The sequence below is a fragment of the Rhinolophus hipposideros genome (genome assembly GCF_964194185.1).
Source record: "Rhinolophus hipposideros genome assembly, chromosome: 18".
In the NCBI taxonomy this organism is placed as follows: domain Eukaryota; kingdom Metazoa; phylum Chordata; class Mammalia; order Chiroptera; family Rhinolophidae; genus Rhinolophus; species Rhinolophus hipposideros.
The window spans coordinates 30,967,823-30,994,326 of record NC_138064.1 but is presented as its reverse complement, the minus strand read 5'-3'; the positions used below and the strand labels follow the sequence as shown (position 1 = coordinate 30,994,326).

Genomic DNA, 26,504 nt, shown 5'->3' with positions numbered 1-26,504 from the left:
ACAGTACACTTCTCAACTGTGTGTAATCATCAGAAAGTGTGTCTTAGGGGGACTGCAGGTTCTTTTTTTTTTTTTTTTTTTTAAGGAGGGCACAGCTCTCGGTGGTCCATGAGGGGATCAAACCGGCAGCCTTGGGGTTATGAGCACCATGCTCTAACCCACTGAGCTCACCAGCTAACACGCCACCCCCCTGCATGTTCTTGATTACCTTCTAAAGACAATGACAGGAAATTTAAGGACTGTTCATTATTTTGTACTCTTTGGCTCTTTTTTGCCTTCTTTCACTGTCATCTACTTAGGGATACATTACATATTCATCATACTTGCATACAAATAATACGCAAATGAATACTCACGACATTTATGATTAGTTTTGCTTTTTTGTGTTTTTTTTTTTAATCTCTATTTTAGGAATTCAGATTAGAGGAGGTTCTTCATTTCTCAGTGTTACCATTTTCTTAGTTTCCAAATAGGAGCACAAAATAAACAAATATAATCATTGGTAATTGGTGAGAGTCTTCTCCAAACTCATTTTATTTGAAAATATTTCCTGCCCCATCACCACCAGCATCACCATCACCATTAACATAAAAATTAAATCTCAGGTAAATTTTCCAAAGACCTTGCCATGATGTTTATCTCCTATTCCACGTGTTCACAAACATCTTTTGCTTTGAAAAGGGAAAGTGCCAGGATAAGCAATAATGCATCCTGCATGCAAATGGAAGGCTTATAGTAATAGGGTTGTATTGGAGATTAAATTAATTGTGACAGTTCAGGAAGAGTTTTACAGAGAAAGAAGATTAACATGTTAGGCCTTCAGTGGTTGTCTTCCTGATGCATATATTGTTAGGCAAAATGAAATCTCTATGTGCCCAAGCTCAGTGGAGGAATGTTTATTGAGTCCGTGGAAATTTGAGCAGGGCACTTCTCTAAGGGTTTATGACAGCCTATTTTCTTCTCTCAGTGTGGAGATGAATTGATCCATTATCATGTAAATTGGAAGTCATGATGATGGTTCTTTTTCAGTTCTCTTATTTATTTATTTGGTTTATTTGTCAAGAAACTTTTACAGAAAATGCGTTGCTTATTCTGAAGTTGCTATTATTCCTCAGACCAGAATGGACTATAACATTGTATTTCTTCAAATATTTATATACACATAAAAAGGGAAGAATTTATATAGAGTAAAACCAGATCTAACTTAACTTGTTTCTTTGTTTCTTTGACATAGGCTAAATAATACAACCTGTTATGGCCCAAAACTTGATTTCCTTTTTAAAGATTTTTGCAATGCTAATACAGAAGTGTTATTTTTATATATTCACTTTTTTTTTTATTTACCTCCAAGGAAACCAACATGTCTGACAAAAGTGATTTAAAAGCTGAGCTAGAGCGCAAAAAACAGCGCTTAGCACAGATCAGAGAAGAGAAGAAACGGAAGGAAGAGGAAAGGAAAAAGAAAGAGGTAAGTACTAGATGTTGGGATGTTGGAGAAGCAAAAGAAAATCACTTGATTCTGAGGGACCAGTTAAGTGGATAAAGAAGACCCTCTAAAAGAATCCATTTATAATGCTTGAATAAAATAAGTGGGTATCTGCATACTCAAAGTACTATGCACTGGTCAGGCACCACTGGTCAGGCACCACCTAAATGCTGGGGAGCATTTGGTCCAGAGATCCCCAAGCTCCAGATTCACCCCAGACTTGAATAGCACCCTGAAAGTGGGCCGTGATGTCTCTATTGTTAGAAATTCTTTAACCTTTTTGAGTCTCAGTTTCCTATCCTTAGTATAGGAAGGGTGACATTTATTTTGTGAGGTTGTGAGGATTAAAAGAATTAATCTTATAAAGCACATAGCAATACCAAAATACAGTTAATATTTAATAAGTGTTAGTCTTAAGAAAAGGTTTTAAAAATAAAAAACTACTGGCAAGAACATTTTAGGAGAAAAATAGAGAATGATGCCAATGGATTTCCGTGGTTTCCTAAGTGGTATAGACAGAGGGTGCCAAAAAAATGTATACACATTTTACGAAAAGAGAAAAACTGTATTAAAATTGTAATAATATATACTGATAACAAAAAATGAATACAAGTCATATGTGTACGTTTTTTTGGCACCCCCGGTATTTTTCAGAGTAAATAAGAATCCGAGGTCTAGCAAAGGGAAAATTGCATTTCCCTCCTTTGGTGAGAGGGTAGATCATAGTATAGTATACTCTGCTCCATGGACGTAGAATTATGTGATATTAAAGCTAAAAGAGATTTTAGAGACCTTCCATTAAGGTCTTTATGTCAACAAAGCAGCTGACACCCAGAGGTGAAATGTAGCTTTTCTGCCTGCGAGACCAGGAATCCGGACTCTCGATTCAATGCCTGGCTGTTGTGTCATGTTTTATTTTCCTGTCTCAGTCCAACTATTCATTTCCAATTTGTTGTGACAGTATAGAAATAGTACACATCTTGTACAAAAACCAAATGCCAAAGATATTTTTGAATGGTTTTCCAAGAAGGAAAGTTTGTATGCTTGATTGTATAGAAATCAGAGCTGCTTACCTATTCGCAGTTTTTCTTTGAGGAAAAAGAGAATGCAGTTTGACACATCACAATCTAAGTCAGTGTTATTTCATATCATAGGCTGGAGAACCAAGGTAGCAGATTTATAACAATTATTTTCCGACAAAGTAAAACATAATTGCAGTTGCATTTTAGCCTTTTTGTCATCTTGTGTCTCTCCATTCCATTACACTATGATTGATACCATAGTTTATTTGTCCTTGCCAGTGTGTATAATCTTTTTTCCTTTGGAGATTTTTGCTGTTATAGATGCATTCTTGAATGAAGTAGAGGTGAGAATTGACAAGGAATGGGCATTCATTTCCATGCAAAGCCAAAAAAAACATTAAGTTATTATGCTTCCTTTCCTTCAAATGTCAACACTTACTGTAATTTTAAAGCACCTGTTATCCTTTACTAATAACCAGTTTCCTTTTAAACTGACATTCTAATATCCAACTTGAATTTCATAGAATTACCACAAAATGCGATGTGATATGGGAAATCTGGTTCCAAATTATGCTGTCTGCTTCATCTTTGTTATTTTACACATTTGGAGGGACATTACAGGCAAACAAGACTGATGGAAACAGGCCACCCTTTTTGTTTTTCACGCCAAGCAGCCTGATGGAGATTTGGTTTGTTACACAGCAGACAGAACCCTGGGAGATTGGGGGTGGCAGATGGTGGGAGTGTGTGGAACACCCGGATTGTAGGCGTTCCTGGGCCTTTCCCTAGAACTGGAATTAAAGTCACACAGTCTTGGTTTCCTCATTTCTAAACTTAAGCCTATGATATCGTGGCCTTGTTCTGTGGACTCCTATGGCAATACAGAATCATAGTCTCCCACCTCAGAGTTTTTAATTTGAAAGATCCAAATGGGGCCAGATTTGGGGAGCCACTGGACCACGTTATCTTAAGGTCTGCCCTGGTTAAATCCTGTCCCTCCGCAACTCATCCCTCCAAAGCAGAAACCTGGGGTCCTTCTTTCACCACCACCCCTTCCCCAGCTTACAGTGATCATCAAATCCTGGACAGATACAACACTCTCTTTCTCTCCCACTTCCCTTCTTTGTAAAATCCACATTCCAGCCAGACTCAGCTACTTACATATCACCTGTGGGCCCTGCTCCATCTGGACAGGGAGTTCGTGAATATTCTCCTCCCTCTGCTTTTACTCTTCTTCTACTTCTCCCTCTTATCCTTCACCTGGCTGTCAACTACGTGTCTTTCAGTTCTCATCTCAAATGTCACATCCTCCAGAAAGCCTTCCCTGATACCTTTCTGCATCCATAACTAAGTCAGTCCTGCACCCTATCCTTGACCTTATCCAACCATTTAGCACAAAGCATCGCATTTGACTCCTCACTTGTCTGTGCAAGCTTTTGAGGACAGGCTGGATGTTTTTCACCATTGAGTCAATGTTCGTGCAGATCCTGCCACTACAGTAGGCTTTCAGTCAAAGATTATAGAATGAATAAATGAACACATAAGCTAATTAGGGCAGATCTGAGATGCTGGTCACTGACATCCTTCCCACACACCAGGAATTCTTTCCGCCAATTTCCTTGGAAGCTTCTGATCCTGGGTCTATGGGGTGCTTCAGTCAACTGGCCACTGTCATACTCCTGAGTTTCAGATTTTCTAGTTTTTAATGTTGTTTATAGAGAGTTAGAAATAGCCTTAGGCTTATAGGTTTGATTTTTTAACTTTATTTAGGCTTGTAGTGTAAATAAAACAAATTTAGAATAAAAAGGAAACAAAATGCTCTTTAATGCTAATCTGAGTAACTAGTTTTGCCATGACTGAAAACTAGTGTGAATTAGGACCACCCAGGTTGATTGTCTCCACAGAATCCAGAAAACTGTGTACATGTCTAAAATTACCGCTCTCTGCTCCTTTGGATGTCAACTGCTTTCTTGGTTGTGGTATTATGGATGAAATCTGATTTTAAAATAAATACAGTGGCCACCATTTGAGACACAGACCCAATTGCATGAAAAATTGGCTTTCATACAGCGAGGTGTATTTAATGGGGCCACCCTGAAGTTTCGTCCTGCCCTTGGCCTTCTGCCGAATTGCTGCAAGGTAGGATGGCCGGAGGTTTACTGGCCTGTCCTCACTTGTTCCTCTAATAACCACACAGCTGTCTTTGGAAGAGTGACTGATAATTCTCCTTTGATCATTTTTCTTTCTTCGATTATCCTCTGTGGGTCTCAGCTATGATTCCTCTCCACAAGCAGAAATATCATTGGCTAAGGAAGACATCTTTAGCATACTTTTAATTACTAGTACTGAGAAATCCCTCCTTATTGAGTCATTAAAATATATTAGGATTCCGTAGTATTTACATGGAATAAATTGAAAGTTTCACAATGAGGGCACTGGGTATAACTGTCTTGGATAAAGTAGCACGTTTAGTTTAAGGTGCCCATTGGTAACAGGAACTGCCTTTATTTCCAATAAACTCCAGTTACCTAATTTTGCATTTTTCATGGTCACTTTGAGTGTTGATACCTCTCCTAAGTTTCTGTTACATTTAGATGGACCTTATTAATGTATGTCATTATATTGCCTGTTTCCTTAAGGATTAAAAAAACGGTGAAAGGCAGGGAATGAGGTGTAGAGGCCCCTTGTGTTGTGAGAGTGAAGTTTTGGAGCTGGAGTGCAGGTGTTCTTTTTTTGCACCAAGTACGGTTATGCATGTCTGCATGTGATTTATCCTTTGGTATGTTTCTTGAATGCTTAACGATTAACGTTAGAATAAAAAAACCCAAAAAAACCGAACCCAGATTCTTTGCCTTTCTGCATAGGACATGCATGACAGAAAGTTGTAGGTAATATGCCCTAATTTTATTCAAAAGGAAAAGATTAGGCGGATCTTTTTCTGTTCACTGTAGGGAAGGTGCTTCCGAACTTCTCAGTTTCATTACCAATGGCACTCTTGTCCTTCAATAAACTTTTATTGAAAGAATGAGGGAAGGTTGAACTTTTTTTTTTTTTGATCCTAGAAGATAGAAATGGCTCTGAGCATGGAGTCACTGGAAGTTTAGATGACTCCTTCTAACAGTGATTCTCCAAAGAGGCTTTCTGAATGGGGTACTTCAGAAATGGGCCTGAATGCTGTATCCTTCTACGGTTCTATAACTGTAGAATAGCATTTACCAAAGGCAGACATTCATTCAACACTTTTTGAAATTGACCATCTACTATGTGTCTGGCCCTGATCTGGATGTGAGGATATCGTGGTGAACAAAATAAACATGTATCTGCTCTCAGTAAAGCTGGTAGTTCAGCTATGGCTTAACTCTTCATTGTAAAACCCAACTATCCCATTTTGGCCTCCTAAGATGAATTTTGCTTCTCTTTGTTTTTTTCGTATGTATTTTAGTAGCTACTATGGTAATTCCCTTTTCTTTCATTTCCCCGCTTTTCCTTCCTTTCTTCTTTTTTAACTTCGTGATATGTGAACATTGATATAGACCCTCCCTCTGCGAGCTCCCGTTTCTCACTTAGTTCTGTCTTTGCCTTTGTTGTACACATAAACTTTGGAACTTGCTTCAGTAGTTTAAATGTTAAAAGTAGGGAAAAATGTGAACTGTGACATCTTCATGGATAGAGATTAAACTGCCGTTTCAGAATTTTGGGTTACACGAACGTGCCTGAATTCCTCTAGTACTCTCATTAGCCCGTACCGGCCCCCATAATGGCCGTTTTCCCACTAGTGACTTTAGACTTCAAAGATATGAGTGCATTTTAAGCCCGAGGCAAATGATAACAGAATCGTTGAGCTCAGCACTATGTACAAAGATGCATTTTGCTTATAATCAGGGTGTAGGTTACCATCTGGGAGTAAGTCAAAAGTTGCATGAGCTCTTTCTGCATTTGAGGCCAAGACCTACGAGTAAATGATGCTTCACTGCTTTGCAATGTACTCTGCACTCCGGAAGGAGGTCGTGTGCCTGTCAGGGTGCCCAGCTTGCCCCAGAGGAGGAGGGTGTTTCTGATAACTGGATAATTGGTTTTTGACAAGCTTTAAGACAGTTTCACTTCTGACAAAGCTTTGTCTTGAGATAGCTGCACATCAGATAGGATGTTCTGTGTTTCAGACCTGGGGCAAATGCCTAGTCTTAAGAAGTAACTGTATTATGAAAAAGAAAAAAAAAAAGACTTGGATGTTTAATTCCCCCAGAATCCCAGCACTGACCTTCTTTAATCTGTATTTTGTCTTGTCACTATCCTATAAAAGCACAAACTGGGCATAGGATCTCACTATAAGAAGGAGGCTTACACAAGATGTGTTTTTTAGACAGAATTTGGGAAAGGAAGTTCTCCTAAATGATTTTTTGTTCCATATTTTTCTACATGTGAATTTTCTCTTTTGAGTTAATATATATATAATAGAAGCCTATGAAAGTCATAATTAAGTAACAAGACTTACGTCAATATTGTTCACATGCCTTAATAAACATTTTAGCCTGGTTTATTTTAAACAGTAGTAAACTTAGATTACTGCTACAAATAGTGTATTTTATACACTTACAGATTTTTCATAACTAATTTTGCTTTTTAGCCAGATCCAAATAATTCCCTGTTTGTATAAACCCAAACATGCGGCGCAAATATTACAAACACACCCTCATCAAGAACTGATAGTATGTTTTCCCAGAAGGGACAAAGAGGTCTAAAAAAGCAGACAGAATTTTTAAAAACTTTACATCCTAGTTAGAAAAATATTTTGGTTTTGATGGTTTCTTTCAGGACCGGTGAGAGAAACTTTTATGCCATGTGATAGAGACAGGAAAAAGCGTTCAACCAAAGAGAAAGCATTGGGTTGGTAATTATTAAATGGAGCATTTATAGTGTTTTTTCATCGTTTATACACATGATTAGATCTATTTAGGGCTCTGGCCTGGTCTTCACAGCCATGCATTTACCATTTCCAGTTTCAGCCAGCAAAAGCATACATGTAGTTCTGTCATTAACTTTTCTTGCTGGCATCTACCTTTTAAAGGCTGATATGCAGCAGAAGAAAGAACCTGTTCAGGACGACTCTGATTTGGATCGCAAACGGCGAGAGACGGAGGCCCTGCTGCAAAGCATTGGTATATCGCCGGAGCCCCCTCTAGGTACTTAAGAATTCTTGTGTTACTATTTCCATGGGATATACCATGTCCCGTGTTTACTAGTCTTTTACGTCTTTTTAAATTTCATTTTTAAAGAAATTCTGTGGCTTAGGGTCCAGTCATATTTGTTTCTGGAATCAAGAGGCTGGAAGGATATGTAGAGTTGTTAGCAGTTTGCTGCTTATTGACTGATTATATGGACAACTGTCTCCACTGTATTACTATTAGGTTACTTTATACTTATTAAACAAGTTGCCGCATGGTAAATATAAGAAATCTTGGAATTTTTTTCCTAAATTATTTTTCATTTCCATTGCTGAATTCCAACTTCTCTCTGCCAACCTAAATACTGTGACTCTGGTTATGAATTTCATAATTGAATGCTCAGTGGAAAATTTGAAGGAAAACTTAACATGCTAACAGATTAGCAGCTAATTAACGAGTTTAAATTTATTTGACTCTATTGTATATCTTGGTTTCATTGCTAATTGGCATTTTTTTTGCAGTACCCTTCCTCCAACTCATTTATTCTTAGTTAATTGTCCATGATCTTATTTTATCACTAGGATTTGGATATTGAATTATGTTTTATTTGTGTTGAAGGCACCTGTACATATTGTGTTTGTTTATTCTGTCACTTAACTGTGTATCTCTCATGTGATAAGTTATTTTATTTTTCTTTATCTGTTTGCTTTCCTTACATTTCAAAGTAATCCTAGGGTGTCTGTAAAACTGATATCTAATATAGTTTTAAGAACTTTTAAAATGATACATATAAATAAATACAATATCAGGTCTTCTAAAAATGATTTGTTTTCTTTTAATTCTATCATTGGCTTTTATATTAAAACAAGTTTTCATGTATTTCCATAGTTACTTAAACTAAGAACAAAAATTATCCATGTATAACAAAATTACAAGTATTTATATCAATGTAAATAAGAAAAAGAATAATATCCAATAAGCCTACAAATTATTATTGTTGGATATAATTTAATATGTACACACAAACTAAAACACCATGAAAAAGCATTTTATACTCAACCTCAATTTGTAGTAGGTAAAATCATATATCTAACAATTATATAATAAGCTGCAAAAAGATGTTGATTATATATTGTTTAGCTTCTTTGTGGTGTAGAAGATATAACCTATAGGATATTTGATTGATGGACCTTCTTTGAGGAGGTTGACAAACTTTTTTATACTTAGTTGACGTGATATAAATTAGACACTTTGCAATCAATTACATTTTAGCCACAAAATAGCCTTAGGAATTCTGTTGCAATATGAATACTGGTTAAACACAATAATAGTATGTCCTATTCTCTTCTACCCTACACAAAACCAGCAGTTGAATTTTAAGAACAAAACAGTTAAATATCCCTAAATGATGACCAAATTCTGAAATATTCCTGTATCCCTATCAGTAGGCCCTGGCAAGGGTGGACCCCATTTTCAGTTTTTATTCATCTCTGACTTACCCTCTGACTTATTGCAGAGGATAATCGGAGAATTAATTGTGAGACCACATGAAAATTCCTAGTTTTTTGACAGATCTGCCATTGTGTTATAGGATTTAGACAAAATAGTTAAACCCTTTACCCTGTTGAATAAATAAAAGGAAATTGCACATGATTGAAACCAAATGGGAATCTACAGTCATGTACTGAAGTTTCTTTCTGCCCATATGGCTTCTTTGGCATGTGTGATATTGAGAACCCATTGAATTCATCTGGCCTGGAGCCATGTTGGCTATTGGGTGCAGCTTCTATTGGAAGGACATTTGGCTTGTATCTGAAGGATATAGAAAAAAATACTTTTTCATTTTCTTTAGCTTTCTTCTTTTATTATCCTTGCTCTCCAATATTCTGCTCCCACTGACCTCAATCTTTGAACTTGTTTCTCCTGTCCTCAGAGTGACAGTTTACTTATGTGCACAAGGCAATGTCTTCTAGAGCTGCCAGAGGCAAAGGAACACAAGTCCCAAACACAGTAAACAGCACAATGGAATGTAACTAATAATTAAATGTAAAAATAAAGCATCCTGGCATTTTCCTTTGTTTTGAAAGAGATTTTTAAATTATAGGTTCAACATTTACCCTCACCCTATCTGTCACTTAGTCTCTCATAGCAAATATAGTTTATAATCCACGGACAATAGATTTCCCTCCAAATGCAGACATATAGTAGACTTTTCAGACTCCTCTTAACCATTTAAATTATCCAGAATCACTTGTTTCATAATCTTTTAAAGTTTTATAGACACTCCATTTTTTTAATAGGTCACATCTATACTAACAAAATAAAGTGGAGAATTAGAATTAACTGGATAGTTCATACCAGAGAAATCTTTGATTCGAATTATCTGGATAACTATATTGATCCTCCATTTTACTTCGTTAAGCTGGACATGGCCTTAGAATTCCTAGGTTAATTCTGTCAAAATTCATTTCAAATTTTAATTTCCAAAATATAAAAAAATTCACTTGACTTTCTTCCTTTTCTTTCCTTTTTTTGTTTGTTTTTTTTGTTTGTTTGTTTTTTCTTATCCCATCTCAATCTCTCCTGGCCATACAACCACTTTAATTTGGGCCCATTTGTTTTAATTTGTCTGACACTGCTCTTCCCCAGTGCAGTCGCTGCATTTTTTAACATGGGATACCTGTTATTTTCATTATTTAGTCCCAACCCCTATGTCTCCCTCCTCGAAATCAGTGAGCACTCCCAGTGAAGCTGGAAGCCAAGACTCAGGTGACCTGGGACCATTAACAAGGTAAGAATTGTCCCTTTACAAAGGCCCTGGTGGGATGGCAATAATACCTCTCTCCTCCCCCCAAAAAAGATGTAAAACCTTACTACTTCATTGTGCACTGTAAAAGTGCGTGCACCTGCCTGTATACTCAGTCATTTTCTGCTTAAATTTATGATGGTTTGCTATTTTAGTGGTATAGCAATGATTTTGAACACTAGAAATGATAAACTTACATATTATCCTTCCTTGAGTGGGCTAATTTAGCACGTGTCTTGTTTAACAAACACAAACATATCCATTAGCTTAGGCCTAAAAGAAAGCAGGAAAGGACCAAAGACAAATGGAATATTTACCCAGCTTCTCATTATTCTGCTTTGGTTCTGGTTTCCATGAGAATCTTTGTGACTCGAACACAGATGTTCTAATCCTAAATTTAATTTTTTCAGTGTCTTTTTTGTTAGCTTAATAGAGTTGACTAATTTGTCCGAAAACTGTTTTTATTATTATTACTGATTATCATGACCATCAAGGTTGACAGCTCTGTTTTGTGAGTCAGTTGCCAAATTTTCATTACACTAGGACTATTCAAAGATTATGTAACTTTTGAAAGTGGATATAGACATTTTCTAATTTGATCCCTGAAGGGGTATCCAAAAGGAAAAGATGTGAAGAGGGAAAGGAGAAGACTCACTAATATGCATGGAGTCATGGTAACTTTCTTAATCCAGCTCTGCCTTCACCAGGATTCCCCCATGCAGGTGCACATAGGCAGGTGACACAAATGAGTAGAGTGTGGGGGCCTGTAGCAATTGGTTAGCAAGCACCTTATTTATAAAGGTCAGATGGTCTCCTCACAGCTCAGGCGGTTCAGCTCATGTGGGAATACAGACCCACTTTTTCCATATTTTTCAACTTTTCATGAGAATCTAAAAATTCAAGTATTTATATAACAATCCTAAATGTTCAATGTTAATGACTTTGTTAAAAGCAGTTGTGGGCCAGATTTGGCCTGCAGGTTGGCAATTTGTGACTTCTGTTTTTGACTTTTAATTAAAAAAGAAATCATAAAATACTTTAACATACTTCAGATAAGAGAAGAAACAATCATTCACAGCACTACAGTTCTAACAAATCAGCCTTGGCCTTGTCTATATGCCTTTTAATTTTTATTTACCTGTATTTATTTCTTGCTACCATATGTGTTACTGGGGGAGAGGTACATAATTTTGCTTTTTTCTTTTTTCACTTAACACATTGTCATAAGCATTATCTTCTGAAAGTGCATTGTTTCCATATAGGCTGAGATGACTTTGGTAGAGAAAAATATGGAAATGAGAATACTCCAATATTAGTCCGAACTGTAGGTTTTTTTGCTTTTTTTTTTTTCTTTCTGAAACTGACATTGTAAGACTGGTATTATATCACCCATATTTGCCTGTTGGTGTGTTTCAGATTTGAGTATGTGTTTTGTTCTGATAGGGCCTTTTGAAACCAGTGGACACTGCTTTCAATTTGAGAAGAATGAAAGTAGAGGTTTTTGTGGGCACCAGGCTGGTTTATTTTAGCAAATCGCCTTTGTGATTTGGGGCAGCACACGTCTTCTCTCATCTTTTGCTTTGAACACTTCAAAAGGTCTTTGAGGGGAAAAGAGGTAGTAATAACAGTTATGTAAGATCTAACATTTATACAAGAGCTGGCACAATATAATCACATTCCTTAGGAGGTCCATTGGTCTATCATTAAGTTAATATATTTGCCTCTTTTTATATAGTGATGGTGTTGTGTCATTCATTTTTAGTTTCAAGGGGTACAGTTGGCAGCATTAAATTCTATTACTGAGTTCTTAGTTGATGAGCCCTTCTGAAAACTTTCTAGAGAAATCTGACCTACACTGTTAGCACTCTGGGGCAACAGCAATTATTCCTTCTCAGAGAATATCACTCTTCATTGCTTCCCACTTCTTACATGATTTTTTTTTTTTTAACTGAAGAAATCACTTTGGAGGAAATGCCGTCCACTCCTACCTCACAGAAACTCCAACTAGCTCTAAGTCTTTATAGGAACATTTTGGCAAGACTAGACAACTAAAAGTCAAGGAGTAAATCCCTTGCTAAGTGTAGGTTTCATAGGAATGCAAGAAAACTGGCATTGAGGAGATGATGATTTTCAGAAAAACTGAGCAGAAAAGTTTGCTCGAAGAGAAGGCATCAGAAATAGCTTAGTGAACGTTGCCCTTGTTTTGAACTTAGGAAAATTCCACACAAATTTATGTTTTTGCTTCCATAAAATAGCTATGAGAGTTAAATTTCAGAAGAATATTATATTTGTTTTTAAAATTCCACTTGGAATGTCTTTTTCTGTAGAAGAAACATCTTTGAAACAATTACGATCAACTTGAACACTTCATAAAACATGAGACTGGGAAAAGAGCTTGGTAGTTCCTAAGAATATAATTCAATTGTCATAAATTTGCCTATTTGTGTGGAATTTGGACTCTGAAAAATGGAAAATGTTTCAGAAGATACCTTAGGAATCAAATTAACATATCTGGTCCTACCTAAAGGTGTACATAAATTGTCATTCATTTGCCAAAATTTCGAACCTGAGCTAAAATTTTCTTTACACAGCCAAATTGGCAAACATTTCTTATATAACCCCTGTAAGTGGTTAATCTGCAAATTGGCGCACTTAATATACCCTATTATAAAGAAAAGATTAAAGCAGTGCTTTAAAAAAAAATCAAGTACAACAAAATTCCTTTTATTGATTTTTAAGAGCAGTTCAGTTAATTTTTTTAAATGAGTGAACAAAATTGAAATACGTAATAATTTTTCAATCATAGTAGTATGCTTTAATTTTTTTAAAACTTGAAGTGTCACAATTTGTTTTGCAGTTTCTGCTTCTGTTGTTATGGCCTGCTTCTCAATTACAATGTACATTTGTGGTATTCTCTTCTTTCTCTTAATGACTTTAGGTAGAACTAATTAATCATCACTCAGTTAATGATATTGGGCAAATAACAAGCTCAATATTATTACTAAAACACTGGAAAAACTCGTTTTACTTAAAAACATAGATATAAAAATATCCTAAATATACTATGTACAACTGGAATCCAGCACAATATTAAGGGGATACTATGCTATGATTAATTTAGGATTGATTAGAAAATTGAAAGATATTTTATATAGGGAAATGTATTACCATTACCATAATTCAGCATATGAAAAGGTCAAAGAGGGGAAAGTAATCATTGCGATATATGCTTGAATGGTACTTGAGAAATTTAAATGTCTATTCCCATATTTTAAAACTTAGTAACCTAGGAATAGAAATATTTTTTTTCTCAATGTGATAAGGAATAGCAATCTCAAACTAATAGCTTATATCTTTTATAGACAAGGGTGAAGCATTTAGTACTTTATAGCCCTTAAAGAAGAATGACTTATGTTTAGTTGAATACATGCCTCTCTTCCTCAGGAAATGACAAGCTCCTGAAGGGCAGGCGTAAGTGATATTTGAGGTTGTATCCATAAAGTAGGTATTTGATAAATGTTTGTTGAATGAATCAACTATTATCTAAACATATATACATGTCTATGTCATCATATATATGATCAATGATATCATGCTATGCAAACTATTTGACGTGGTTTTCTAATCAAGTAGCTCTATTTTTCTATTTCAATATATTTTAATCTTACCTGACATCTATATTATCTTCAAGTTTTCCCAATTACAACATAATTCCGTTTGTATTTAACATTGATACCTGTCCTCCCGGCTATCAGCATCTATTAACCAAAACCCTTATATCCATAGATTTTTCTCTAGGGAGGTGAGGTCCCTCCATGGAGACCTGAATGCAGCAATGAAGAAGTGTCTTCTGAAACACTTGACAGGGGAACAGAGAGAAAAAGGAAATGAAGTAGAAGTCATTCAGGCTTTCAGCTTCGTGTGTACTCCCGAGTAGAGGTTGGGATGGAAATGCAGATGTCTGCAGCTCCTCTGCTGGTCAGTTTGAACATTAGGCCTCTGTATAGTAACTATTTAGTGTCACGTTGGCAGACTACTTTGGTAAAATTCAGATATTTGATCAACTCTGCCTTTCCCTCATCCATTGCCGAGTGAACTCTCAAATAAGGAAATTAGAATAATTTGTTTGTAGTCAAAGTGTGCTGGCAGCACCTGGTTAGCACTTTCTTTTCTCAGGGATTCCAGTATAGGAAAATGTGCTATGAGGCTATACGGGCTTAATGTGCCCAACAGAAAATTCTCAGGACTTTCACATTTTTACACACTCAGATTCCATAGGAATTTCTGGCACTACATCCACCTCAAAGGACTTTTGACCCTTTTTTGGTGGAAAAGTTACCATCTTCTCAGGTGCTCTGATGAGGGCTAAGGCTCAAGGAGAGATAATAAGGAGGTTTTAGGAAAGGTCAAAAAGTATAATAAAAGAATGGAAAACCTTGGAGAAAATTTAACAAGACTCTTCAAATTTTGTAGATACAAAATTCTTTACGTTACCATTATGCAAAGAGAAGATGACAGGATACTACCAGCTAACCTGACTCTAGGGAGACCAATATCCCTGATTCAAGGCTGGTTAAAAGTCAGTGTCTTTGGAAAGTAAAATAAAATGTATACTACAGGGTTTTCTTTTTATGTAGCACATTAACTGATAAAACATTTTTGATATCACTATCTTCAGGAGAGGGTACTGTTTCTACCCATATGGTTACAGCACACAGTCAGCATCTGTTTCAACAAGGGGTTGCTGAGCCTTCTTCTAGAGAAACAGCTTTCTTGAAAGCAGCTTTGTAATGGGAAGTCTTACATTTCTTTTTGAATCCGGCTCTGATGGACTTCCTATGTGGCTTCGTGTGGCCCACTCTATGTTAGGGCTTTGATGTTAGGCAACAGGGAAGATTCTCACACAGGAAATTAAGAAAAAGGCTTAAAAAAAAAAAAGAGCCTGATATAATTATTGCACTGTTCCAATTTTATCCCTAACATCAGAAAATCTTTATCATTATCACTGCCAGTCCCAAGTAAGGAAATAATGGAGGTTGGGAAGAAAAACATTCACTCATGATTTAAATGCCATCCTTAATTAATTGACATCACGTAAATGACTGGGACAGATTGAATGATAAGATGGATTTTAAAATGTCCTTATTATTCAGTGTGTTACTTTTGGAAATGGCACTTAGAAAAATAGATATTTGAGGATGATATTGACTGGAGATTTTCTGTTTGGCACTGAGCTCGCATTGGCCTACTCTGTTTTCTTTATCACATTAGTGACTAGTGATTTGTTTGACAGGGAAACTGTGGCGATCCAGGGAGCTCAGTATTTGCCCTCGTGTTGTCTCTCCACCTTAGAGAGAAAAAGAATCATGTGAAAAAGAATAATGCACTTATTTCAGAAATTACCTAAGTTCATTTGGTAGACAAGCTAGCTGGACGACTTTTTTTTTTTTTCCCCGCACAAACCAGCATTTTTACAGTCAGCATTGTTAAGATAGGCTTTCCGTCTTCAATGTGCAAGTGTGTCTGAGAATGCTCCTGGGACCCTCTGGCGACATCATGCTGTATAACACTGAGTTCCTTCTCAGTGGCTTGGTAGAGAGTAAGGGAGTCAGGCAGACATGCCCTGATTTATTCTTGCATTTTTAAGTAAATAAAGTAAAAACTATTTCTTTGGGAATCAACTTGCCCTCATACTTCATACCCATCTGCAGAAAGGGCAAGTCAAGACCATTCATTTGTTCATGCATTCATCTATTCATTCAATAAATAGTTGAACACTTATTGTGTGCAAGACACATGACAAATGTCAAATGTTAAGGCTGCCAGGAGTATAAAGACAGGCATTCTTTTTACTTCTGAACAGCATGCTTCCAGTAAATTGACAGATTTAATCTGAAGCCATCTAAGAAAATTATAGCTCTCATAAGATGAGCAATAATGTCATGAACCATTGTTCCCAAATTATCTATAATTAATTTGTAATACATTCATGTGGGATAAGTTATTTTGATTCATTACTATCCGACATTGAGTCTTAACACTTGCTAGGAACTTGGTAAATGTCTATTGATTTGTTTGTGTGCGTTTGTGTGCATGCACAGCTTGCAAAAAAACTGGGTGGGATGGGTGTACGATGAGTGGAGGAATGAGGACACAGGTAAAAGAAAGGAAGTTCAAGGTTGCTGAACAAGTTGCCTGAAGTGGACTTTCTCAAGGAGAACTACAGGTAGTGGTTATAGGAATGAGGTATAAGATGAGGATTTTCGTACAGAAAGAAGATTGAAACCCATTTACTGGGCTCAAGGCAAAATGTCAGTGGGACTCGCAGTGTGTTTGGCTCAATGCTGAGGCCCCTGGGCTTTGTAACAGCACTCGTTACCTCCTGCAGACCATCTTCAGATTTGGTCTTAAAACCTGATATAAGGCTACTGTTGAGGTCAAGTAGATTATAGATTGGCAAAGAGAACTGTGGAATAAGAGGCCCAGGTATTTCTCTATTTGTGTGTCATAGAAAGACTCGTTATTTCTGAATGAGGTTATTGAGGACAAATATATTTAGAGAGCAAGCCATTTGAGGTGGGCCTTAAAGGATGCATATGCTTTGGACAGGTGGGAGAAAGGGCGTCCCAGATGATGGGGAAAAGCATAGACGAAGGAAAAGGGTGCGGGAGTATGGGATGTAAAACGCATGTTAGGGAGGAAGTATGAAAAGAGATCAGAGTCTAGGAGGTAAGTATGACTTTTGAGATAGTTGAGATCCCTGGCTCCTTTACTTGGTGGTTATTTATTGAATTTACTTTGGAGCTTATTAAAAACACAGGTACCTGGGCCACAGTTTTGAGGTGAGGGCTGGGACACTGCAATTTTATAATGTTTTGAAAGTCTGAGGACTAGTTTGGGGAACCATTGGTCTGATAAAAAGGACTGAAACTAGGGCTGTGGGAGTGGAAAAGGAAACAAAAGACACATGGGATGAGAAAAGGTGAATGTCGTTGGTATGAAGATGGATATGTCCAAAAGTCGTGAAAAAGCGGGACTTGGAGCTCACCAGATCAGGACTTTGGGGTTATTTGGGCAGAAGTTATATGGACATCTATTGGATCACCTAGGGTTAGAGTACCGAAGTGAGGGAGAAGCAGTGCTGTCTGGGAAATGCCTGTCTTTATGAGGATGGAAAGAATAAGGGCCCTCCCAAATTGGTCATGGGATTTGATGATTTGGAGGTTGGCATTATCATTGCCATTATCACCATCATTCTTGTGATTACATTTTTTTCCTTGTAATGTTTTATTTCCATAGGCTGAATTTTGGAAGTCCAAGAGTAATCCTATGTTTAGGATTCTTGCTACATATTGGCATGTTGCTTTCCAGAAGAACGGTACTAATTTGAAATGCCACCAGCAGTGTTGAAGAGTGTCTCAGCATTTCAAATTAGACAAGTGAGAGAGTACTGCCTCCCACATATTTATCAGATCTCACTTTCTTATAACCAAAACCCACAAAAAGTAAGAGCAAAGACACTCATTAAAGAAGAATTTTAAGGCTTTCTGCTCTGAGGACTAATAATGATAGAAAGAAGAATGGAAACCAACTTGGCTATTGGTAAGAGTTGCACAGGAAGAAATTAACCACTCATTAGAGAGCAAGGTATATGCAACCCAGACATCATGTCTTTTACTCCGAAGTTATGCTTTCCACAGATGGCCAGGGATTGTTTCTGTTTTTCGAATTTTTACTTCACTGTACCTACTAAACTGAAACCGAGCAAATAAAATGGGACCAATGAAGGGAGCATTTTATAAGAAGTTGTATAGCAATGAATTGGCAGAGGTTTAACATATAAAGTCCTGTTACCCTCTTAGTAGGTCACTGCTAACTTTGAAGATTTTGATGTTTTGTCTCTTCTTAAGAGAAGTATTGAAAAACAAATTGTCCCCTAAATTGTAAACTAATGGTTACAAGGTAGGCCTTTTTAGATAAGATGCCAGAGGCTACATTGTCTGGCATATTTAGGGTTGAATGATTATTTTCCATGATGTGGGAAAGTTCTGTACCTAGTATTTTGAAACAAAGTTGGGAAATGTGACCTTAATTCGCATATCCAATTCTATTGTGGGACCATAGAAACATACAGTGCCCCTTACTCTAGAGTAGGTAAGGGATCTGTGCTAGAGGCAGGGTCCCTATGAAAGGGATCAAAGATCCTCCCTTACACCCTCAGAGAGTTTACCTAAGAAATAACCTAAAACTGATCAGTGTAGACAAATGCAACTCTTCCAAATAAGCAGACAAAATCAGGAGGGTTTCCCGTACAGAAACACTGGACAAAATGTAATTGACATAGTTAAAGAAATATTACATCAATCAGAATGGGTTTGGTTGGCTATCACAGGAATTGGAGATAGTAGAGACTCTGGCAGCAGTCAGGGGGTACGTCTGGCCTTGCTGAAAGATGTAGGGAGAATCTGTAGTGAAAAACTACTTACTGACTTGTTCTGCTAAACATTTATATATGGTTTATCTCCCCATAAGATTGGTAAGTTCCTTAAAGTTCTTTTAATCACGTATCACAGTATTTTACACATTAGAGTTTTAGTAGATATTTATTGAATTAGTAGATGAAGATTCATCTCAAAAATACTCTCTCCCTGCATGCATGGACTAGTCCATTCCAGAAATGACTGAAAACTAGAACTAATTACTACAGTAAACAGGATGATTTCTATATGAAAATATTTTGTGATAGTATATTATATTCACATATATTTACTTACAATTTCACTACTTTTATCATTTCAAAAATAAACTACCTGGTAAGATTTCAAACTGTCCAAGAAGCTGTGGGGAAACCATCATTTAATTTTAATGATACAGTAACTTGGTGATAAAATGGTTGGAATGTAAGACCTATGTCAATTAGTTAAATAAAAGTATAGCAATTGGAGAAGAGAAAGTTGAAAGGCAGTTTAATAATCATCCAATGTGTTAAAAGATACGGCGGAAAGGACCTAAAAGGGCCTCTAGGCCTGCATGTTCATTTTGCTGAAGACAGACGACTTTTCTGATTACAGTTTAGCAGCGCCCACCCCTAGCCTGGGCGTGGCCCTCTCCAAGGTGCTGCCATCTTAGGGGAAGTTTTTCTTCAAGTTTGTACGGAAGGAAACCAGCGAACATTTAATCCACCATCCTAGGCTACCCTTGAAAACACAAACAACCTTTGCCTGTTTAATGGCTTGGCTTTAAGTTCCTTTTCAAAGAAAAGCTAAATTCTGTGCAAGTCTGACAACCCCACAGATAATAAAGGAAAAATGAAAAAAAACTAGCACTTTCGATAGCATCTTATGTGACTGGGGGGCAGGAGTGTGGTGAGTTAGTTACATAGACCACCTTTGTTGTTCTGCCCAAGGAAATGCCAACTCCAGTCTGCTAATCTGTGGACTTCTTAAGGGAGTGATTCTGATGGAATCATCACTTTTACTTCTGGAGGGTACAGTGAATTCAGGTGAGCTGTCAGATAAGTAACAGAACAGCCAGACCACCTGGGGTCTGCTGCGTTCTTCACCTGCCTGGGAGAAGTGGAAAAGGTCAGTAAAGTTTGTTCTATCTGAAAACTCAAGGCAAATTGAGGGCAAAGTAGCTGCTCCCCCCTTTATGAGGGAATGCGTGTCACAGTCAGCCAGAGTGAGATGCTGCCGTTCTGTCTGTAGCCAAAGAAATGCTTAAAGATGAAAGATTTGATCCCCACAGACATATGAACAGCAAACATGAATCACTGTACCGGATTCCATTACTTCTACCATTTGAAACAAGGGGAAGGAGTCGGTGTCCAGAACCAGAAAGGGCTACTTGTCGTAAGCAGAGAATGAGTCTGGAGTGTGGTTCTGGCTGTACGTTAGAATCACCTGGAGAGTTCAAAAACACAGATGCCTGGTTCCCACCCCACACATTCTGATTTAATTGGTCTGAAAGTAGCCCAGGCCTTAGGCCAGGCTTGAGTTAATCACAGGTTTAGATGCTGACATATTAGAGGATCAGTGATACTTTGTGTCTGCTGACTAACGAAAGCAATAGTACATCCCAGACATTTTCTAAAAGTAGTTCCAGGGTCAACTGGAAGCATTTCCTAGAATACAGATTCTCAGGCCCCGCCCCAGAGCTACTGAATCAGAATTTCTGGGTTTGGAGATCAACATTCTGTATTTTAGTAAACCTTCCAGGTCATTCTGCTCCACACCAGAATTTGAGAGCCACTTATTTAAGTCCAGACCTTGCTACGCAAAGTGTGGTCCACAGACGGGCAGTATCTGTATCCCCTGGAGCCTGTTAGACGTGCCACAGAGCTACTAAATCAGAATCTGTGCTTAACAGTATTCCCAGGTATCTATGTGCATTAAAGTTTGAAAAGCACTGGTCGAAGAAACAGTGACCAGTTGGTGTTCTCATTGGACTTTAGTGGCATCTCTCGGAGCGTTCAGGTAAGAGGACAAGAGCACAGCCAGAGTTAAGAAGAAAAGCTGGGACATCTCTCCATAGTTCTGTAGGAGGAGCTTACGTGGGATCTGTCACATAGGCAGGGCTTTGACGCAGAGAAACACTGGTAGTAGGTATAGTGGATGTGGTAGTAATAAGAGCAGCTACTGTTTATCAAATAGTTACTTTGTGCTTTATAGGGATAATTACAGGTGATCCCTGTAGAAAGCCAGAGATAGACTATTCATCCATCTATTCATTCGTTCAATGATACTGTATTATCTAAGCATGTATGTCAGGTGCGGTTCTAGACATGTATCCTTATAATAGAGGGATATAGCTGGTGCTACCATTATGAAGCTTAAGTCCAGATCAATCAAGCAGCAATAAGTAACCTGATGTATAATAAAGTCATAGATAAATGTAAGTGCTATGGAGAAAGTAAAGCAGGATAAGGGAAGGGGATAAGTGTGACAAGTGCTATTTGAGATAGGGTGGCGAAAGAAGAAAACCTCTCTGAGCAGGTGACACTTGAGCCAAGACATGGATGAAGCAAAGGCATGAGCCACACAGCTTTTTTGGGGAAGGACATCAAGGAGGACACAGGAGATAAAGAGGACACAGAGAGGGAGGACGACAGTGGTTAGAGATAAGTTTTGGAGATAGCTACAGGCCAGGTCGTCAGTTGTCTCATAAGCTACCGTAGATCTTTACACACAAGGAAACCGAGCAGGGCTCCTCAAACTTTAAGGTGCCCATGAATTGCCTGTGACTTAATGAGACTATTGTGGTCAGTGAGTCTGGGGTGAGACCGGAGTCTCTGTCTGTGTTTGAGACGAGCTCCCCAAAGATGCTTATGCTTGTGGTCTGTGAGCCACATTTAGAGTAAGCAAAAGGGTTGTGTGGTTGAGAACCTAACGTGACCGACACGCTCAGTGTCACAGAGCTGGTAAGTCTCAGAGGCAAGAAACGAATCTCAGATGCCTGACTCCAAAGTCCCTGTTGTCCATCCATTTTCTACCAGATGACCTCTGGCCTGCTTCACCGGTAACTGCCTAGGTGCAGGAAATTGAAAAGGCCCGCCTGAGAAAGGTCCTTGTGTGCAGTCTGTTTATAGAAGAGGTATTTATCCCTTCTTATTTCGGAGGAGAAATAACAAGGGAAATTAGATGCTTGAGTAACTACTGATACTTTGTGCTGTCTCTTGTGACGTATTTAAAAGATGTACGATATTCCGGGTATCGTAGAGACAAATGGTATGGTAGGTGACCATCTTCGTGTAATATGTTAATTAAAACCACCAAAATACCCAGAGCCTTGAAGTCTAACGCATTATTTTGCAGTAACTGACCTGAGGAAGCCAGTTATTCTCCAGGCCTTGCCGCCTGCACCATCTGGCCCGACCTCCCCACATGCTCCTGCGCTGGCCCATTTGCACACTTGCATTTGGTTCTTTTCACATGGGAGATACGTGGCACTCCCAGGTGTGGAGGGGCTCTGTCTGGGATGTCAGAGATACATGGAGCAGGTTACATGTTCAAAGCAATCAGGCTTCAGTAAAAAATTTTAAAATATAAAAAAGTTGAGGGAGTTTGGAGTTGGAATATTTAGCTCTAGGATTCCTTCCATGAAACCAACCGTAACTTCTAGTATCATGGAGATGTTCAAAGGAAAAGATGGCACCTTGCTTTCCTTGTCATTTAATATTCACAAGCTCTTCCTTGCACCTGCTGGGGGTGGGGGTTGGAATGCGGGATGAAGAAGTGGGAGATGTTCTGTGTATGTATTGTATATGCCATTGCCTTGATGAATGACATGGTTTGGTTTGTTTTCCTCCCCTTTTGTTAATTATCTGTGTTCTTTTTCCTTTGTGCTGCACGATTAGGACCCTGCAGTGGGACACAGACCCCTCAGTGCTCCAGCTGCAGTCAGACTCAGAACTTGGGTATATGTCAGCTCTTTTGTTACTCCTTTTATTATTTCTTTGCTACAGTTGTGTTGGAATGCTGGAGCTGTTGTTGCTCTTGTTTTTTCCCCCTTTTGTTGAGCTTCCAGTTTGATAAGTTTATTTCCTTCTGTTAGCTTTCCTTATAAAGTTAAGCTTTGAAGAAAGTCTCTCTTTGTGGAAAACACCACAAAAAGACGGCTTTTGGTCTCCCCTTCTTAATTTCTATGATTGCAAAACAACACTCTCCCAAAACAAAAAATACAAACACATGCCCACACCTCTGCTTCAAGGTGGGGCACACAAGTTCTGCGATGGGAGATACGATGGACTTTATGCTAACTGTCTGTCCCTTTTACTAATAAGTTGCCTTAGGTTAATTTTTGTCTAAAATCAGTATTAAAATGTGTGTCTTGTTGGTTCCTTTCCTTTTCACTTTTTCAGGGACTCTCAATTTGAATTGAGTTTGAACATATAAATATTTCTGTTAAAGAAAAAGCAAATTTATTGACTCTCTCAGTGTTAAGAAATCTCAAATACTTAATGATGGGTAATGTCTCCTACATCCTAAAGATTGTTTTGGTGGGGCATGGGTGTTCACATGGAAATGTATTGACACAGTTAAAAGATAGCTTCAGAACTGAAAATGTCATATATATGTACAATGGACTATTATTCTGCCATAAAAATAATGAAATCCTACCATTTGTGATGACATAGATGGACCTAAAGTGTATTACGCTAAGTGAAATAAGTCAGACAGAAAAAGATAAGTACCATATGGTTTCACTTACATGTGGAATTTAAAAATCAAGAAACAAAACAAAACAAAAAAACAAAGCCAAGCTCATGGATATAGAGAACACTTTGGTGGTTGCCTGAGGTGGGGTGTTGGGGCTAGGCAAAATGGGGTTCTAAAGGTACAAATTTCCAGGTATAAATTTAATAAGTCATGGGAACATAATGTACAGCATGACTATAATTAATATACTATAGTGCATGTTGAAAGTAGCTAGGAGAGTGGATCTTGACAGTTCTTATCACAAGAAACAGATTTGTAACTCCATAGTGATGGATGTTAACAGGACTTATTGCAGTGATCATTTTGCAATATATACAAATATTGAATCATTACGTTGCATACCTGCAACTAATATGTTATGTCAATTATACCTCAATAAAAAACGTCATCCACAAAGAATCAAACACGCATCCACATTCTAGAAACTTGATTAATTTCTCTTATAGGATTGGAGTTAGCTGTGGTCACACATGGGATATTTCCAGTGGGGTGCTTGTATCAGCTTCTGGTCAAGCTAAGGAGAGTTGACTGTATGCCTCTCTTCCTCACTTTGCATTCAGTGAAATCAGATTGAAATCTGCCATGGTGAGAGTATTTACACCACAAAAATTGGCAAATGCTACAAACCAAGGCTTGCTTCCTTTCTCGAAGTTGGTTATTAAACACTTACCACCATGCTACTGGGTACCGTAATATGTGAATAGCAAATTTTATGAAACTAGCTTTTGAAACTGTTAAAAGTGTTTCATGAAACTATTATTTTTTTTCTTTCTAAATATAACCCAACGAATCCCAAAATGGGTATGCATGTATGTATGTATCTGTTTAGAATTCCTGGGCCTGTATCTCTGGGTTTATGTCAATGTCAGTGCCTACTGTAGGTATACCAGGAGGTTGAAGGGCTCTTTGCATGTTAGGGTCAAAGCCATCTGTCTGTGACCCTTTTTATATGCAAAAGTTCTTGACAGACTCACTATAATGCTAAACTAAGGAAATATCCTAACTGATAATACTATTTCTTTTAAACTTGACTGAATTCTTGGTTATTTAAGTTGGTGCAAAAATAATGGCGGTTTTGCAATTTTTTTTTTTAACCTTTTAAACTGCATTTACATTTGCACCAACCTAATACCATGTTTCCCTGAAAATAAGATATAGCTGGACCATCAGCTCTAATGCGTCTTCTGGAGCAATAATTAATATAACACCCAGTCTTATTTTAATATAATATAAGACTGAGTCTTATATAATATAATATAATATCAGACCGGGTCTTATATTAATTTTTGCTCCAAAAGACGCATGAGAGCTGATGGTCCAGCTACATCTTATTTTCGGGGAAACACAGTAGTTATATAACTCATTGTGCATTATATTGCAATCTGTATTATTTAAATAATCCAGAAATATGGCTTGAATCAAGCAGGGCAACAATGCATACATGGTATGTTACGGTTCAGGGGAACTTCGGAGTGCAGTTCCTCAATATGTCATTGTGCTTAAGAAAACGAGGATGAAACTGGCAGAGAGTCTATCTGATGCACTTGAATGAACAGACTTTTTAGACAGATTGTGGCATTGCTACATTACACTTGCTGCTGTGGAACAGTTAGGAATTTTCCCATTTTATCTGTTTTCCAAGCAAAAACTCAGTTGCCTATGCAGATTAAAACTTGTGACTCAGGGCAGCCGGTAGCTCCCTTGGTTAGAGTGCAGTGCTCTTAACAACAAAGTTGCCAGTCTGATCCCGACATGGGCCACTGTGAGCTGTGCCCTCCACAACTAGATTGAAATAACTACTTGATTTAGAGCTGATGGGTCCTGGAAAAACACACTTAAATAAATAAAAATGTTCTAAAAAAAACACTTGTGACTCATTCAAGGGAGATGGCACATATGTGGTTCCCACCTTGCCTGCCATATTTTACTTCGGAGTGGACCCAGTGAATCAGAGAGAGAGAGAGAGACGAGATGTGAGACTTTTTGTTCACTGGGTAGTTTACTTTAGAGAATTTAGAAGGAACATTCAGATAATATTTGAGAGAGGAGATTATTTTAGCCATATTAAAAATGCAAATATTGATTTAATGAGAAGTTTCCCCCGTCTGATCTTCCTTATGTGCAGAGCACTCTTTCTCTCATATATAATTTTATGAAATCTACCTCAGGCAACAAGGTTTTTCTAGGGACAGTATTATTTCCTCCTTTTGACCCTTGCCATGGGATTGGCCATAGCCCATAGCTTGCTCTGTCACTTGATTTTTAAAAAACAGCTTTATTGAAGTATAATTGACATTAAAAAAAAAACTGCACACATTCAAAGTGCTCAAATTGATAAGTTTTAACATGGACACACAACCGTGAAACTATCACCACTATCAAGATAATGAATATATTCATTATCCCCAGAAGTTTCCATGCCCCTTTATAAACCTCATTCCTGCTTCTCCCCTTCCCCCCAAACAACTGATCTGCTTTGTGTCATCATACATTAGTTTACATATCCTAGATGTCATAGAAATGAAATCATACAGTAGGTACTCGCCGACTGACTTCTTTCAGTCAGAATAATTATTTCAAGATTCATTGTATGTCAGCAGGTCATTCCTTTTTTATTTCTGAGTGGCATTCCTATGGACAGATATACCACAGTTTATTTATGAAGTCACTTTTTGATGTATGTTTGGGTTGTTTCCAGTTTTTGCCCATTACAAATAAAACTGAAATGAGTATTCATGTACGAATCTTTTTATGGTAATATGCTTTCATTTCTTTTGGGGAAATACCACCAAGTAGAATGGCTGAATCGTA

The 26,504-nt window shown here is 37.6% G+C and overlaps 1 protein-coding gene across 8 annotated transcripts in view; it reads left to right on the top strand.

Moving 5' to 3' along the window:
- The window catches only part of DYNC1I1 (dynein cytoplasmic 1 intermediate chain 1), a 289,426-nt gene that overhangs the window by 30,461 nt on the left and 232,461 nt on the right, over positions 1-26,504 (top strand). For 3 of the 8 annotated variants that reach the window (XM_081079542.1, XM_081079535.1, XM_081079536.1), the window contains exons 2-5: positions 1,352-1,468; positions 7,574-7,688; positions 10,320-10,461; positions 22,832-22,891. In XM_081079542.1, coding sequence (XP_080935668.1) covers positions 1,361-1,468; positions 7,574-7,688; positions 10,320-10,461; positions 22,832-22,891 — 425 coding nt within the window. In that variant the 5' untranslated portion in view covers positions 1,352-1,360. The remainder of the gene's footprint in view (positions 1-1,351; positions 1,469-7,573; positions 7,689-10,319; positions 10,462-22,831; positions 22,892-26,504) is intronic. The other 5 variants (XM_081079541.1, XM_081079537.1, XM_081079538.1 and 2 more) reach the window with 3 other exon arrangements.